General features: G+C 48.7%; 4 protein-coding genes across 4 annotated transcripts; 2 read left to right on the top strand and 2 right to left on the bottom strand.

Annotated features, from left to right (window-relative positions):
* Positions 1 to 1,855: 1,855 nt before the first annotated feature.
* On the top strand, positions 1,856 to 3,886 carry H6S33_005084 (uncharacterized protein; the record flags this gene model as incomplete). Its single annotated transcript, XM_044836431.1, has 1 exon — positions 1,856 to 3,886. One exon carries the CDS (start codon positions 1,856 to 1,858, stop codon positions 3,884 to 3,886), a length of 2,031 nt encoding a protein of 676 aa, XP_044690297.1.
* Positions 3,887 to 3,963: 77 nt separating this feature from the next.
* H6S33_005083 (uncharacterized protein) lies at positions 3,964 to 7,521 on the top strand (the record flags this gene model as incomplete). Its single annotated transcript, XM_044836430.1, has 3 exons — positions 3,964 to 4,819; positions 4,895 to 5,100; positions 5,158 to 7,521. 3 exons carry the CDS (start codon positions 3,964 to 3,966, stop codon positions 7,519 to 7,521), a joined length of 3,426 nt encoding a protein of 1,141 aa, XP_044690296.1.
* A 999-nt stretch (positions 7,522 to 8,520) lies between these two features.
* On the bottom strand, positions 8,521 to 9,767 carry H6S33_005082 (uncharacterized protein; the record flags this gene model as incomplete). The annotated part of the gene is made up of 4 exons (XM_044836429.1): positions 8,521 to 8,567; positions 8,647 to 9,154; positions 9,254 to 9,419; positions 9,703 to 9,767. 4 exons carry the CDS (start codon positions 9,765 to 9,767, stop codon positions 8,521 to 8,523), a joined length of 786 nt encoding a protein of 261 aa, XP_044690295.1.
* A 3,134-nt stretch (positions 9,768 to 12,901) lies between these two features.
* Positions 12,902 to 17,130, bottom strand: H6S33_005081 (uncharacterized protein; the record flags this gene model as incomplete). The annotated part of the gene is made up of 4 exons (XM_044836428.1): positions 12,902 to 14,986; positions 15,113 to 16,149; positions 16,201 to 16,434; positions 16,476 to 17,130. 4 exons carry the CDS (start codon positions 17,128 to 17,130, stop codon positions 12,902 to 12,904), a joined length of 4,011 nt encoding a protein of 1,336 aa, XP_044690294.1.
* Positions 17,131 to 17,792: the final 662 nt, after the last annotated feature.

Raw genomic sequence — 17,792 nt, 5'->3', positions numbered from 1 at the left:
GAACCGGAGTTGATAGTGGTGTTGCCATTAGTATTAGAGGGTATTGGGGTATCTACTAGCCTTTCTTCTTACTCCCGTAAATGCTTGGCATGCCCGTAACAGTATTCCACTAATCCTCTTCTACTTTTCCGTCTCCCCACAATACTTTCCACTTCGTACAGCACCTCTCCTTCCCTATCGACCTCTTCGGGAGTTGGGGGACGTTGCTCTCGGCCTGGGATACTGCTCTGTCGATACCGTTCCAATAGTTCGATATGGAACACGTTATGAATTTTGACTTGTGGTAGCAGTTCCAATTCACAGGCTCGTTTTCCGGCTAGTCGGATAATTTTGAACGGGCCGAGTTTCTTATGATCGAGTTTTTTGGTCGAGCGACGTGTCTTGATATTGGTCGCATTGAGCATAACCATGTCTCCCACCTTGAAGTTAGGTGGTTCGTCCCTTTTCCGATCATAGTATTTCCCTATCTTCTCCCTGGTGTCTGTTAAACGAGCGAGAGCAGAATCATGAACTCCTCGGATGAAGTGAGCGTATAGGTCACTGGTTGGGTTGACCACTTCGGCTTCCGTCGGCCAGTTGGTTCTTGGGTTATAACCGTAATTGGTATAGAACGGAGATTGACCCGTGGCGGTGGTAACCGAGTTGTTGTAAGCATACTCCGCCAACGGGAGTAACTCTGCCCAATCATCTTGCTCGTAGTTGCAGAACGCTCGTAAGTAGTGCTCGAGGGTTTGGTTGACTCGCTCTGTTTGCCCATCGGTCTGAGGGTGGAAAGCCGTACTGTTACGGGCATGCCAAGCATTTACGGGAGTAAGAGAAAAGGTTTATTAGATACCCCAATACCCTCTGTATGCTAATGACAACCCTGGTTCGCACCCACGAGGTGCGGTGCGATCGATATGCGACCAAATGCGGAGTTGCGGTTTTCCTAGTTAAAAAACACGTTTTCGACCCCAATAATAACCCCCGGAGCGTCAAACCGCCGGAGGGGAGTGTTTTGGTACCGGTGGATATATGAGGGACAGCTGGAATCAATCGGATCGAAGATCGGACCGCTCGGAGCGAATCGGCGCAAGCTGCCAGCCGACCGAGTACCTATCGGCGGTACCTGTGGGCATGAGAGGACTCTGCTATGTGGGAAAGCGATGTGGGAAGAGGCCTGAGTAGGTAGCCATGCCGTCCGAGACCTCCGAATAGCCGACGCTGACGATTATCCACCAGACGGCCGATGGAGAAGAAACATCGACAGGGAAACGTGCATTAGAGTGGATAAATAGGTTGAGGGGTTTCAGCGGTTTTAGGAGTTTGGGTTACGGACTTAGGAGTTAAATGTTCTTGGTGGTTTTTCAGGGTCTCGGGCATGCCCCGAGTGTATTCTGTATTATTAGTAGACTGGGTCCTCGAGACATAAGCGAGGGATATAAATACTGTGTCATTCACTGACTAGCCAAACCATCATCGGCGAAATCAGAGTCTTAACAATATAAATCGTTGATACGCGAGTTACAACTTTATTTGACTATACTTTTGGAATTACTTTACTCTATCGTGACTTCGAACTCTACCTGAACTATTACGTCGAAGACGGTCGAATTCTATACGCTAACTCTAGTGAATCTTTGTTGATAACGTAGCTCGCGGGGCCCGTATCGGATCAAGGAGAATCATACTCGACGTTGACTGAAGAGACCTTGGAGACTTCTACCTTTGTAGCTGTTAGCCGAACTCTGAGCTCTGCGTAGTGTACTCTTGTGATCTGGTACGCATCCCTCACAGTATATTGTTACTCACAAGTTCACTTGGAGTAACGAAGTCACCTCAAAGAAAAGAACTATCATCATTATCCCCTATCACAATGACTACCCGAAGGGATAATTACTTCATAGATACCTCGGCCGTAACTGAGGAGGCCGGAGGAGAAGATTCTATGGTGATATCAAGGGCTGCTAGCCCAGACCCCCTACTTACGGGAGGACCCTCTACAACAACTAGGCAATCGAGTAAACGCTCTGCTCAAGCCCAGTTTGTGAGGAATATGCAGGAGTTTTTGGATACCCATGAGGCACAGATGAGGTATCTTGGTGCAGCTGGACAGGCCGTTTGGCAGCAGCTACAAAATCTCCAGGAGCAAGTCCAAGGGAGTGGACAAATCCTGGACAAGAAGGTACGGCAAGAAGCCATTGCCCAAAAACAACATCTGGAATCGCTCTTTGAGCTCGTCTCCAGTGTCCAACAAGCACACGAAGCTGCACGAGCCGCCGACCATAAGGTTCTGGAGCAAAGCCATCTGCAAACCCAGAATCAGTTACAGGAGGTGGAGAGACAACTGAGGATCGTGAGAGAAGAGCGGGAGCAAGAAAAAGGGGAGCAACGAGCTTGGTTTGCGGAATTCAAGCGGTCCGATGCGGAAAGAAACCAACGGATAGCCGAGATGGAGGAACTACTGCGACAACATCTGTCAGTAGCACCTTCTGTGGCAAGTGCTCCTTTAAACCCTAATGCGCCCCGAACGGTTCCTGTTGGTAATGGCAAGAAACCCGAAAATACTGGCCCAGTAGGAGGAAACGCTGGTCCAGTAGGAGGAAATGGAGGCAGGCAGCCGGAGGATGCCGGCCCAGTGCAGGGCAATAGTGGCAGAGGACCGGTGGGAGCTGCTCCAGTTGGCGGGAATGGTGGAAAGCAACCTCCACAAAACCCACCAAGAGGAAACGTTGGGGGAGACCCAGAACCTTCCGACGACGATGACGACGATAATAGCGAATGGTCGTACGGTCGGAAAAATTGGAGAGTGAACCGAGGCGGGAACCGGAATTCGGCGCCGCCCGAAGACGAGGATATGGTAGATTCGCTCGCCAAAATACCCTTTGAGTTCGATAATGCCAGGAAGCATAACCTGCGGCATTGGCTCATGGAGTGCGAGATCTACTTCGAGCAGAAACCCAAGAAGTTCCGAACGGACAAAAACAAGGTACTGTTCGCTGGAACGTATACGTGTGGGTTGGCCAAGGAATGGTTCATGGAATACATCGAGACCAAGATGCTAGGACCGGCAGCTGCGGACTATGCTACTTGGACTCGGTTCCGTCAGGAGATCAGGAAACGCTTCTTAAGCACTCAGGAGGCTATGGAGAACGCGATGAAGATGCAGCAGTTTAAGTACTCTGCTAACATCGGGGACTACCTGACGAGAATGGAGATTATGAACCAGCATGCTCAGATGAAAGGAGCATCCTATCGTGCCGCCCTGCTCCAAGGACTACCAAATGAAATCCGGGAGCGCCACTCACGGTTCGATCCAACCGAAGACGACTCCGAGTACATCCAACAGTTGGAACGAGCCGGCAAGGCTCACAAGGCTTATCAAGAACAGATGAGGATGTTGGGGAAAGCGGAGTCGAGAGGAAGGGAGTCCAACAATGGTGGGAACTCGCGGCAGAAGGAGAAGGGGTTTAAGATCAAAGGGAGGGCTCAGACTGAGGAGAAGGAAAAAGGGCAAGATAAGAAGAGCACCAGCAAGAACAAGTCGGGGAATAAGCCAATATACCACGACTACGACGAAGCCACCAAAGGAGTTCCACAGCCGGTCCGAGAACAGCGAAAGACCGATGGAGCCTGTGTGCGATGTGGCCGAAAGGGTCATCTTTGGAAATGGTGTCGTTCAGATGCTAACAGTAGTGCATCTATCTCCTCTTTCTCCCGAAAGCGTACCCGCGATGACGATGGCGACCACGATATGGAACCACCGGAACCCCAACCTCAGAGAAAGCGAATGAGGCACCGTGCTAAGAAGCCGGCTGCGACGGCTGCTGCGGAGTATACCAGTGGGCAAGCGTTTGTGCGAGAACGCGGATCGGAATCTGAGATGGATTTCGATGAGGATTTTTAAAAGGGGACTCTGATGAGTCAGGTCAGGAGTATCCCCAGATTGCTATGTTATCACTGACGGAAAACAACCAAAAAAATATGAAAAGAAAAAGGCAGGAAGGGAGAGCGTCCCAACCGGAGAAAAAACAGAAAATTTTGGAGGAACCTATTCATGGTCCTCGACCTATCGTTAATCAGTTCCTTTGTTTTGCGGAAAAATGTTTACCTTGTAAGGTGTTATTGGATACTGGTGCAACTGGTCCTGTTTTGTCTGCTGTTTTTGTTGATAATTTTGAGGTCCCGAAGGTGAAACGAGACGTCCGGGCCCGGGTATTTGGATTTACGGGAGAAGTTATGAAGGGCACGGGACACGCCTTTACACAACCATTAATTATAATGTCAAGGGGGCATCAAACACAGCTATCATTCGAGATCGCCCCTCTCCCGGTTGGCATCGATGCAATACTACCGAATTGGTGGTTGAAAGAACACAAGCCGGTTATAAGGTCAAACGGGGAAGTCTCCTACGATGGTGAGAACTGTAAGAGTCGATGCTTCACTGACAAGGAACCTCAAATAGAAATGGACGAGGGTGTATTGGACGATCCGGAGGCCCAATTCATCGGTAGCATTTGTCTTTTGGAAGATGAATCGGTTAACCTCCGCGAAACTCTTCCCTCTTGGCTCCATGGGTTCCTTAAAGTCTTCCTACCGTCGGAAGCCGACAAATTACCACCGCATCGATCCTACGACCATGCGATAGATCTTGAACCAGGTAAACAGCCACCGTGGGGACCCGTCTACTCCCTATCCGAAGTCGAGCTGAAGGTGCTTCGGGAGTACCTGGACAAAATGTTGCGATTGGGAAAGATTAGGCTGAGCAAATCCCCGGCAGGAGCCCCAATCCTATTTGTGAAGAAGAAGGACGGTAGTCTACGACTTTGCGTTGACTACCGTGGACTTAACCGCGTGTCCATTAAGAACAGGTATCCGTTACCACTTATGGACGAACTACGAGATTGAGTGGCAGGCGCGGTTATCTTCTCGAAGATTGACCTGAAGGAAGGTTACAACCTCATCAGGATCAAAGACGGCGACGAGTGGAAGACAGCATTCCGTACGCGGTACGGACATTTTGAGTACCTCGTCATGCCTTTTGGGCTGGCAAATGCGCCGGCGACCTTCCAGAATATGATGAATGATGCGCTGAGGGAATTCTTGGATCAAGGTGTAGTAGTATACCTTGATGATATCCTAATATATAGCAAGTCTCGAGAGGAGCACAGAGATTAGGTCGGCAAAGTTCTTGGTAGGCTACAAGAATACAATCTAGTCGCCAACCCGAAGAAATCGTTCTTCGAGCTCACCGAAATCGAGTTCCTCGGATACATCCTTGCCCCAGCAGGCGTCACCATGGCACTGGATAAGGTTATGTCTGTTACGAATTGGCAAGCCCCGCGTAGCGTTAAGGAAGTACAAATCTTCATGGGCTTTGCCAACTTCTACAGAAGGTTTATCCACAATTTCTCCGGGGTCTGTAAACCCATTACCGATTGTCTCAGGGGTGATGCTAAGAACTTTGTCTGGTCTATGACGGCCCAAGCAGCCTTCGAAAAACTCAAAACCCTGTTTACGTCTGCGCCGATCTTGGTACACTTCTCTCCAGATCGCCAGACTATCGTGGAAACGGACGCAAGTGATTTTGCTATCGCCGCAATTCTATCCCAGGTTATTGACGGAAAGACTCACCCTGTTGCCTTTTATTCTCGAAAGCTTAACCCAGCGGAACTCAACTACGACGTGTGGGATAAGGAGATGCTAGGAATTGTGTCAGCCTTCAAGCAATGGCGTCACTACCTCGAAGGACCTAGCCGAACGGTTCTCGTCTACACAGATCATAAGAACTTGGAATATTTCTCGACAACCAAGGTTCTTAACCGACGACAGGCAAGATGGGCTGAGTCTTTGGCGGAATTTGATTTCAAGATTATTTACCGCCCGGGAACCAAAAATGGGAAGGCAGATGCACTATCGCGACGGCCGGAGTACCGTCCTGAAGGGGGAGGCACGCTTGGGAAACAGCCGATAGACAGGTTCTTTAAGCCCGGACAGTTGGCGGAGGAAGAGTTTGTGGTATCAGCGGTGTCGCTTGCCTCCAAGGGGGTGATTGACTGGTCTAAGAACTTTCTGGATCATGTCAGGCAGGCGGCATCGGGAGACCCGACATGGGTAGGATTGAAAGAGAGAGTTGAGCAAGGGGAGAAGCTGGGGGAATTGAAGGATATTGCTGAGAAAGACGGGCTACTCTTCTATAAGAACCGACTCTACATTCCGGCAGACGACCGCATCAAGATCCGAATTGCACAGTCAGAACACGATTCGAAGGTGGCAGGACACTTTGGACAAGATAAAACTTTGGAACTTATCACGCGCAACTTCTATTGGCCAAAAATGAACGAGTGGATTGATGATTACGTTCGGTCATGTGACGAGTGCCAGCGCAATAAACCCAGCCGCCACAAGAAATACGGTGCGCTTCTTCCACTGTCCACACCACACTCTGTCTGGCAATCAATATCAATGGACTTCGTCGTGCAGTTACCGGAATCAAAAGGATATAACCAAATCTGGGTAGTAGTCGATAGGTTCTCGAAGATGTCGCACTTCATCCCCCTAGTAGCAGAAACGACCGCGCAGGATTTAGCAAAGATATTCCTCGGTCAAATCTGGCGACTCCATGGACTGCCTCTCGACATAGTTTCCGACAGGGATGCCAAATTTACTTCAAGCTTTTGGGCATCCCTTATGGAATTATTGGATGTGAGGATAAGAATGAGTACGGCTTTCCACCCTCAGACCGATGGGCAAACAGAGCGAGTCAACCAAACCCTCGAGCACTACTTACGAGCGTTTTGTAACTACGAGCAAGATGATTGGGCAGAGCTACTCCCGTTGGCGGAGTATGCTTACAACAACTCGGTTACCACCGCCACGGGCCAATCTCCGTTCTATACCAATTACAGTTACAACCCAAGAACCAACTGGCCGACGGAAGCCGAAGTGGTCAACCCAACCAGTGACCTGTATGCTCACTTCATTCGAGGAGTTCACAATTCAGCTCTCGCTCGTTTAATAGATACCAGGGAGAAGATGGGGAAATACTACGATCGGAAAAGGGACGAACCGCCGAACTTTAAGATAGGCGACATGGTCATGCTCAATGCGGCCAATATCAAGACACGTCGCTCCACCAAGAAGCTCGATCATAAGAAACTCGGTCCGTTCAAAATTATCCGACTAGCTGGGAAACGAGCCTGTGAATTGGAACTGCCACCACAAGTCAAAATCCATAACGTGTTCCACATCGAACTCTTGGAACGTTATCGACAAAGCAGTATCCCAGGCCGTGAACAACGTCCCCCGACTCCCGAAGAGGTTGATAAGGAAGGAGAAGTTCTTTATGAAGTAGAAAGTATTGTGGGAAGCCGGAAGAGCAGAAGAGGATTAGTGGAATACCTGGTGAAATGGCGGGGCTATTCGATGAGCGACTGTACTTACCAAGTCATGGACGTTATGAACAAAGACGTACTTGATCTAGTCCGCGACTTTCATCGAAGGAACCCCAAGGCCGTGAAGGACCAACGCCTGAGACTATAGAGGTACCCTACGGGGCTAAGTCCTTCCCCTCCACAGACACCACGGGTGATATGTGGAGCAGGTTTACTGGAACCATAGTCTGTCAGAAGATGTCCCGAGACGTGACACCCTGGAAGGGGGGTAAGCTGTTACGGGCATGCCAAGCATTTACGGGAGTAAGAGAAAAGGTTTATTAGATACCCCAATACCCTCTGTATGCTAATGACAACCCTGGTTCGCACCCACGAGGTGCGGTGCGATCGATATGCGACCAAATGCGGAGTTGCGGTTTTCCTAGTTAAAAAACACGTTTTCGACCCCAATAATAACCCCCGGAGCGTCAAACCGCCGGAGGGGAGTGTTTTGGTACCGGTGGATATATGAGGGACAGCTGGAATCAATCGGATCGAAGATCGGACCGCTCGGAGCGAATCGGTGCAAGCTGCCAGCCGACCGAGTACCTATCGGCGGTACCTGTGGGCATGAGAGGACTCTGCTATGTGGGAAAGCGATGTGGGAAGAGGCCTGAGTAGGTAGCCTTGCCGTCCGAGACCTCTGAATAGCCGACGCTGACGATTATCCACCAGACGGCCGATGGAGAAGAAACATCGACAGGGAAACGTGCATTAGAGTGGATAAATAGGTTGAGGGGTTTCAGCGGTTTTAGGAGTTTGGGTTACGGACTTAGGAGTTAAATGTTCTTGGTGGTTTTTCAGGGTCTCGGGCATGCCCCGAGTGTATTCTGTATTATTAGTAGACTGGGTCCTCGAGACATAAGCGAGGGATATAAATACTGTGTCATTCACTGACTAGCCAAACCATCATCGGCGAAATCAGAGTCTTAACAATATAAATCGTTGATACGCGAGTTACAACTTTATTTGACTATACTTTTGGAATTACTTTACTCTATCGTGACTTCGAACTCTACCTGAACTATTACGTCGAAGACGGTCGAATTCTATACGCTAACTCTAGTGAATCTTTGTTGATAACGTAGCTCGCGGGGCCCGTATCGGATCAAGGAGAATCATACTCGACGTTGACTGAAGAGACCTTGGAGACTTCTACCTTTGTAGCTGTTAGCCGAACTCTGAGCTCTGCGTAGTGTACTCTTGTGATCTGGTACGCATCCCTCACACGTACTCATTCTTATCCTCACATCCAACAATTCCATAAGGGATGCCCAAAAGCTTGAAGTAAATTTGGCGTCCCTGTCGGAAACTATATCAAGAGGCAGTCCATGGAGTCGCCAGATTTGACCGAGGAATATCTTCGCTAAATCCTGCGCGGTCGTTTCTGCTACTAGGGGGATGAAGTGCGACATCTTCGAGAACCTATCCAGTACTCCCCAGATTTGGTTGTATCCTTTTGATTCCGGTAACTGCACGACGAAGTCCATTGATATTGATTGCCAGACGGAATGTGGTGTGGACAGTGGAAGAAGCGCACCGTATTTCTTATGGCGGCTGGGTTTGTTGCGCTGGCACTCGTCACATGACCGAACGTAATCGTCAATCCATTCGTTCATTTTTGGCCAATAGAAGTTACGCGTGATGAGTTCCAAAGTTTTATCTTGTCCAAAGTGTCCTGCCACCTTCGAATCGTGTTCTGATTGTGCAATTCGGATCTTGATCCGGTCATCTGCCGGAATCTAGAGTCGGTTCTTATAGAAGAGTAGCCCGTCTTTCTCAGCGATATCCTTCATTTTCCCCAGCTTTTCTCCCTGCTCGACTCTCTCTTTCAATCCTACCCATGTCGGGTCTCCCGATGCCGCCTGCCTGACATGATCCAGAAAATTCTTCGACCAGTCAATCACCCCCTTGGAGGCAAGCGACACCGCTGATACCACAAACTCTTCCTCCGCCAACTGTCCGGGCTTAAAGAACCTGTCTATCGGCTGTTTCCCAAGCGTGCCTCTGTTACGGGCATGCCAAGCATTTACGGGAGTGAGGAGAAAGGCTAGTAGATACACCAATACCCTTTGATAGTAATGGCAATACCACTATCAACTCCGGTTCGCACCCACGAGGTGTGGTGCGATCGTTATGTGATCAAATGCGGAGTTGCGGTTTTCTTAGTTAAAAAACACGTTTTCGACCCCAATAATAACCCCCGGAGCGTCAAACCGCCGGAGGGGAGTGTTTTGGTACCGGTGGATATATGAGGGACAGCTGGAATCAATCAGATCGAAGATCGGACCGCTCGGAGCGAATCGGCGCAAGCTGCCAGCGGACCGAGTACCTATCGGCGGTACCTGTGGGCATGAGAGGACTCTGCTATGTGGGAAAGCGATGTGGGAAGAGGCCTGAGTAGGTAGCCTTGCCGTCCGAGACCTCCGAATAGCCGACGCTGACGATTACCCACCAGACGGCCGATGGTGAAGAAACATCGACAGGGAAACGTGCATTAGAATGGATAAATGGGTTGAGGGGTTTTAAGCGGCTTTCAGAGTTTGGGTTACGGACTTAGGCGTTAAATGTTCTTGGTTGTTTTTCAGGGTCTCGGGCATGCCCCGAGCGTATTCTGTATTATTAGTAGACTGGGTCCTCGAGACATAAGCGAGGGATATAAATACTGTGTCATTCACTGACTAGCCAAACCATCATCGGCGAAATCAGAGTCTTAACAATATAAATCGTTGATACGCGAGTTACAACTTTATTTGACTATACTTTTGAAAATACTTTACTCTATCGTGACTTCGAACTCTACCTGAACTATTACGTCGAAGACGGTCGAATTCTATACGCTAACTCTAGTGAATCTTTGTTGATAATGTAGCTCGCGGGGCCGTATCAGATCAAGGAGATTCATACTCGACATTGACTGAAGAGACCTTGGAGACTTCTACCTTTGTAGCTGTTAGCCGAACTCTGAGCTCTGCGTAGTGTACTCTTGTGGTCTGGTACGCATCCCTCACAGTATATTGTTACTCACAAGTTCACTTGGAGTAACGAAGTCACCTCAAAAAGAAGAACTATCATCATTATCCCTTATTACAATGGCTGGCCGAAGGGATTATTTCGTAGACACCTCGGCCGTAACAGACGAGGCCGCAGAGGACGCTATGGTGTTATCTGGGGCTGTTAGCCCCGATCCCCTACTCCAGGGAGGACCCGCTACACAAACTAGGTCAACGAGTAAACGCTCTACTCAAGCCCAGTTTACGAGGTCCATGCAGGAGTTTTTGGATACCCATGAGGCACAAATGAGGTATCTTGGTACAGCTGGACAGGCCGTTTGGCAGCAGCTACAAAACCTCCAGGAACAAGTGCAAGGGAGTGGGCAGATCCTGGATAAGAAAGCACGGCAAGAAGCCATCGCCCAGAAGCAACATCTCGAAACGCTCTTTGAGCTCGTCGAAAATGTTCGACAAGTACAGGAAGCCGCACGAGCCGCCGACCACGAGGTTCTGGACCGAAATCATCGAATTACCCAGAACCAACTGTTGGAGGCGGAACGACAGCTGAGAGTTGCAAGAGAAGAGCGAGAGCAGGAGAAAAGGGAACAGCGGGAACTGTTGGTACAATTTAAGCAGTCTGATGACGTAAGAAACCAACGAATAGCCGAGATGGAGGAACGTCTACGACAACATTTGTCAGTAGCACCCTCCATGGTGAGTATTCCCGTGGACCCTAATGCACCCCAAACGGTTCCTGTTGGTAATGGCAAGAATCCCGAAAATGCTGGCCCAGTAGGAGGAAATGCTGGTCCCGTAGGAGGAAATGGAGGCAGGCGACTGGAGGATGCCGGCCCAGTGCAGGGAAATCGTGGCAGGAAACCGGTGGAAGCTGCCCCCGTCGGCGGGAATGGTGGAAATCAACCTCCCCAGAACCCACCAAGAGGAAATGTTGGGGGAGATCCAGAACCTTCCGACGACAATGACGACGATAACAGTGAATGGTCGCATGGTCTGAAGAATTGGAGAATGAACCGAGGCGGAAACCGGAATTCGGCGCCGCCTGAAGACGATGATATGGTAGATTCGCTCGCCAAAATACCCTTTGAGTTCGATAATGCCAGAAAGCATAACCTGCGGCATTGGCTCATGGAGTGCGAGATCTACTTCGAGCAGAAGCCCAAGAAGTTCCGAACGGACAGGAACAAGGTACTGTTCGCTGGGACGTATACGTGTGGGTTGGCAAAGGAATGGTTTATGGAATATATCGAGACCAAGATGCTAGGTCCGGCAGCCGCCGACTATGCTACTTGGACTCGGTTCCGTCAGGAGATCAGAAAACGTTTCCTAAGCACTCAGGAAGCTATGGAGAACGCGATGAAGATGCAGCAGTTTAAGTACTCTGCGAACATCGGGGACTACCTGACGAGGATGGAGATTATGAACCAGCACGCTCAAATGAAAGGAGCATCCTATCGCGCCGCCTTGCTCCAAGGGTTACCAAATGAAATCCGGGATGGCCATTCACGCTTCCACCCAACCGAGGACGACTCCGAGTACATCCAACAGTTGGAACGAGCCGGTAAGGCCCATGAGGCTTATCAAGAGCAGATGAAGATGTTGGGGAAAGCAGAGTCGAGAGGAAGGGAGTCGAATAATGGTGGGAACTCGCGGCAGAAGGAAAAGGGGTTTAAGATCAAGGGGAGGGCTCAGACCGAGGAGAAGGAAAAAGGGCAAGATAAGAAGAGCACCAGCAAGAATAAATCGGGGAATAAGCCAATATACCACGACTACGACGAAGCCACCAAAGGAGTTCCACAGCCGGTCTGAGACCAGCGAAAGACCGATGGTGTCTGTGTACGATGTGGCCGAAAGGGTCATCTTTGGAAATGGTGTCGTTCGGATGCTAACAGTAGTGCATCTATCTCCTCTTTCTCCCGAAAGCGTACCCGCGATGACGATGGCGACCACGATATGGTACCACCGGAACCCCAACCTCAGAGAAAGCGTATGAGGCACCGTGCTTATAACGGGGACTGTGGTCGTAGGAACTATGAAGCCAAGGAATACAACCGAGGCGAAGAAGTGGACGTAGGAGGTTCGTGGACTATGGACTATGGGGCCGAAGGGTACACCTAAGGCAAGAACAGGGACTGTGGACTATAGACTATGGGTGGTTGTACCTAGTGTAGTATACCAGGTAAACCCTATGACTTAGCGCGAACCAAATAGTATTTGTGACTGTAATGTACAGAGGTTGCATAAAGAGCAAAGAGAAAGAAAGAGAAACAAGAAATCACGAGACAACGCCCCCCTTATATATCCATACCCTATCCCAATGCTGACTCATACCCTCACATAACAGAAACAGAAAGAACATAATAGAAACCCGCTTCACTAAACCCAACCACACTGCATAACCCTTTCCTCTTCGTACCCTAACACCTCGCATAACTAAACCACATGGCTGCCGTTACAGACCACTCCCCCCTCTACGGCCTATCTCTCGGTAGGCTTAGGCTTCCGTGGATATCGTTCGTGAAATCGTTTGACAATATCGGGCGAATGTTCGACATCCGACAATGGCTGCCACGAAGCTTCGGCATAACCGGCATACTTAACCAAGTATTCAAATCTTCCCCGACGATCCTTGGAATCCAAAATATCCTCGACTTCCCACTCCTCCTGTCCTTCAACTTCGACCGACAGTGGTGGTAACTGTTGTTGTCCTGGTAAAGGATCGTTTGCTGCAGACGACAATAAAGAGACATGGAATACAGGATGAACCTTCATAGAATGGGGAAGTTTTAATTCATAGGCGTAAGGACTAACGATCCGTTTCAAGACATACGGTCCAATGCGTTTCCAATCGAGTTTCTTCGATGATCGTTTGGTAAGGACATGGCTGGTCGATAAGAAAACTTTATCCCCCACACGATAGTGAGGTGCTGGAGTCCGACGTATATTGGCAGACTCTTCTTGAATCCTTTGCGCTCGAAATAATTCATCCTTTAGAAAATCCAATATATCCTTCATCTCCCTTGCAATACTATTGGCCTGATCCTCCGCTGTCGTCCTACCGTGTTCCAAAGGACCAAAAGTCATTCTTGGATTCCTCCCTGAGTTAGCATAAAATGGAGAGATTCTGGTCGTTTCCGAAGCATGGTTATTTGTTGCAAACTCGGCCATTGGCAACCATCGAACCCAGTCGTCCTGTTGATAAGAAACATAACTTCGAAGGTATTGTTCCATCACAGCATTGATTCTTTCCGTTTGTCCATCTGTCTGGGGGTGAAACGCTGTAGAGAACTTTGGCGATATTTCCAAACGATCGCAAAGGGACATCCAGAATTCCGCAACAAATTGTGTTCCTCGATCAGATACTATAGTTTCAGGGAGTCCATGTAATTTCCAAACATTATCGATATACAACCTCGCTACTTCTTTTGAATCCGCCTCTTTAGTTGTGGGAATCAGATGTCGCATCTTGGTTAGTCGATCCACTACCACCAATATCGCATTATATCCATCGCTTTCCGGAAGGTCAGTAACGAAGTCCATTGATACGTCCCTCCATGGTCCATGGGGTATTGGCATAGGTCGAAGTACCCCATAAGGTGCATTGCGTAGTGCCTTGCTACGGGCACACACATTGCAATTCCTAACGTACTGGTCGACATATTTTTGCATCTGTGGCCAGTAGTACTCTCGATTCAAGAGTTCCAAAGTCTTCGCTCTGCCTGGATGGCCTGCCGATGGTTTGTCATATTGTTCCTTTAGGAGTCTTAGCCGAAGATCGTCGTCATCCGGTACATAGAGTGCGCCACAATAAAGTAGCCGACCGTTATTGTCTTCAGTGCATTCGGCAAGCGAAATCTTATTCGAATAACGGACGCCATTCCGTAGCATTGCAAGGACTTTGTTCGGGAAACTGTCAACTTGGTAAGCATTTAAAAACAACTCTTCTACAGTGGACATTTCTTCAGCGGATTCATTTGAAAAAGAACCCGCGAACAAACTTAGCTTTGCATCTAAATTTTTTCGCTTCAACACCACTTGACTCTGATGGGTCAACCGCTCATCCCCTTCTTTAGGCAGGTCACCCGACCTCCTAGTCAATGCATCTGGTTTCACCCCTTGTTTTCCTAGTCTAAATTGAATGACGAAATCGAAACGTGAAAGAAATTCCGACCAACGGGCTTGTCGACGGTTTAATAACTTTGTTGACATGAAATATTCGAGGTTCCGATGATCGCTAAGAACTTCAATTGGGAATTGTGCCCCCTCTAAATGATGTCGCCATTCCTCAAAACATCGTACGATTGCCAGGAGTTCTTTGTAATAGATCTCATAGTTACATTCCGCAGGGGAATGTTTCTTAGAGAAGAAAGCGACTGGATGTAGAATTCCTTCGTCGTCACGTTGGGACAGGATTCCAGCAGAAACATAGTCGGATGCATCGGTTTCTACCACGATTTTCCGATCCGGATCAAAGTGCATTAGTATGGGTGCCGTTGTGAACATCTTTTTCAATGTCTGGAATGCTTCCTCCCTTTCATCCGTCCATTCGAATTTGACATTTTTCTTGGTCAGAGCTGTAAGCGGAGCAACAATTTTTGAATATCTCAAAATAAATCGTCGATAGAAATTTGCAAATCCCAAAAATACCTGAACATCATGGAGATTCCTTGGTGTGGATCATTCTAATACGTCAACAACTTTCTTCGGATCCATCCTATTCCCATCCGGAGTGAGAATAAGGCCGAGATATTTCGTTTCCTGGACCATAAATTCACATTTTTCAGGTTTAAGGTGAACATGATTCTCACCAAGTACCTTCAAAACCTTCTGGACGTGATCCTTATGTTCTGACAAAGTTTCCGAATAAATTAGGATATCATCCAAATAAGCCGTGACAAATTGATCGTGATAAGGCCGTAGGATATCATTAATCCAATGTTGAAAGGTGGCGGGGGCGTTGGCTAATCCGAACGGCATTACTGTATACTCGAAATGTCCATATCGAGTTCTAAATGCCGTTTTCCATTCGTCTCCCTCCGCTACCCTGATCTGATTGTATCCCCAAGGTAGATCTAACTTGGTATAGTACTGTGCCTTCGAAAGTTTAGCCAAAGTTTCCTTTAATAGTGGTAACGGATACCGATTTTTGACCGTGATCGCATTGAGGCCTCGGTAATCCACACATAGTCGGAGAGTCCCATCACTTTTCTTTACGAATAGTATAGGTGCTCCCGCCGGTGATTCACTGGCCCGAATAAATCCTTTGGGTAAGTTCTCATCAAGATATTCCCGTAATGCTTTCAATTCAGTCTGCGACAGGCCATAGATGGGTCCATACGGTGGTCGTTTACCCTCTTCCAAAATTATTTCAATGTCATGGGAGGGTCGGTGAGGTGGAAGGACTGAGGCATCGTATTCTTTAAACATGTGAAGGCGATGGTGGAATTCCTTTGGTACGAGTTGCTTGACGTCGGTGGTGGACTTATCAGCTACTGAGCTGACAACTGTATGAAATTCTGGTAAGGGGATCGATATGCCATGGACAGTAACCGCCGTTCCACTGAGTGAACAGTGTTGACAGCAGTTCCGAGAGTTAAAAATAAGTAGATTTTCCTTTGGTCGAATGGTAACATCATGTTGCCGCATCCAAGGCATTCCCATCACAATCGGATAGTGACTTAGATGGGTAACGAAAAACAAAGCAGTTTCCTGATGGCCATGGATATCTAACGAGAGGCGAGCAACATGGGTAACCTATCCTGATTTGACTGGCCTACCATCGATTACCTCGAGTAGGCGTGATGTTTTCAGGGGTTCCAAGGAAAGTCCATGCTTTTTCACAAAACCTTGATCGATGAACGCATAACCTGATGCTCCCGTATCGATGAGAGAATAGGTGGGAACGAAGGAGTCGGGATTCTGAGAGACGGAACAGGTAACAACAAGAGAGTCTTCGGACATCTTATCCTCAGACACAGCAGCAGCAGGGAGAACAGAAACAGGTGGCGGGGCTGGCCGCTTTGGTTTGCCATTTTTTACCAAAGGGGCTGACCTTTTAACGCCGGCTTTGGGGACCCATTTTCAAGTGACCTTTCTCGCCAATTGCTAATGAAACGGGGATCTTTGGCGCGAGGAGCCAGGTAACGAGGCTTGGAGACATGGCGGGATTTAACTGTAGCGGTAGAAACGGAGATACGAGAATGAAGGTCAGCAATAGTGGCATTGGCTTGGGCCTCCCAGGCCTTTGCAACAGAGGTGATATAAAGAACCTCATCTTCAACATCAGCAAGGTTCTCGTCAGCGATGGCGAGACTTTCCTGATGTAGTGCCAGGCGATACCGAAGCTCCTCCTCTTCGGCCTTAGACTCCTCAAGCTCGCCCTTGAGAGCAACGATAACTTCATCGCGGCCCCGGATAGTCTCGGTAGACTCTTCCTGGCATTCGGACGAGGTTTGCAATAGATCGGCAGTCTTTTCGTCAGCTGCTTCGAGTTCCTTGGTGAGGCCGATAATGACCTCTTCTTGGGCCGTGTCAATAACGGGTTCGGGGATTTCGGAAGGCTTGGTGAAAGCCTCCAAACATTCAGCAATGAGATTATGGGCTTCGGTAAGTTCATCACCGAAGTCTATATCCGTTGGGAGAGTACCATATGTGGTCAAAAATCCTGAAAGGCGCTGCAACAACGTATCTTGACTGGTGTCGGACATGGTCGCGACCAGAGCTAAGCGAGGCGGTGTTGTATTGGTTGGCTGTAGAGGATGCGACCTAAGTATAACGGGGACTGTGGGCGTAGGAACTATGAAGCCAAGGAATACAACCGAGGCGAAGACGTGGACGTAGGAGGTTCGTGGACTATGGACTATGGGGCCGAAGGGTACACCTAAGGCAAGAACGGGGACAGTGGACTATAGACTATGGGTGGTTGTACCTAGTGTAGTATACCGGGTAAACCCTATGACGTAGCGCGAACCAAATAGTATTTGTGACTGTAAAGTACAGAGATTGCATAAAGAGAAAAGAGAAAGAAAGAGAAACAAGAAATCACGAGACAACGCCCCCCTTATATATCCATACCCTATCCCCATGCTGACTCATACCCTCACATAACAGAAACAGAAAGAACATAATAGAAACCCGCTTCACTAAACCCAACCACACTGCATAACCCTTTCCTCTTCGTACCCTAACACCTCGCATAACTAAACCACATGGCTGCCGTTACAGTGCTAAGAAGCCGGCTGCTACGGCTGCGGCAGATTACACCAGTGGGCAAGCGTTTGTGCGGGAACGCGGATCAGAATCTGAGATGGATTTTGATATGGGTTTTTAGAAGGGGACTCTGATGAGTCAGGTCAGGAGTATCCCCAGA

The sequence above is a fragment of the Morchella sextelata genome, assembly GCF_020137385.1.
Source record: "Morchella sextelata strain SCLS chromosome Unknown scls_19, whole genome shotgun sequence".
Taxonomy (NCBI): Eukaryota; Fungi; Ascomycota; class Pezizomycetes; order Pezizales; family Morchellaceae; genus Morchella; species Morchella sextelata.
This window is presented reverse-complemented; position numbering and strand designations above follow the sequence as displayed.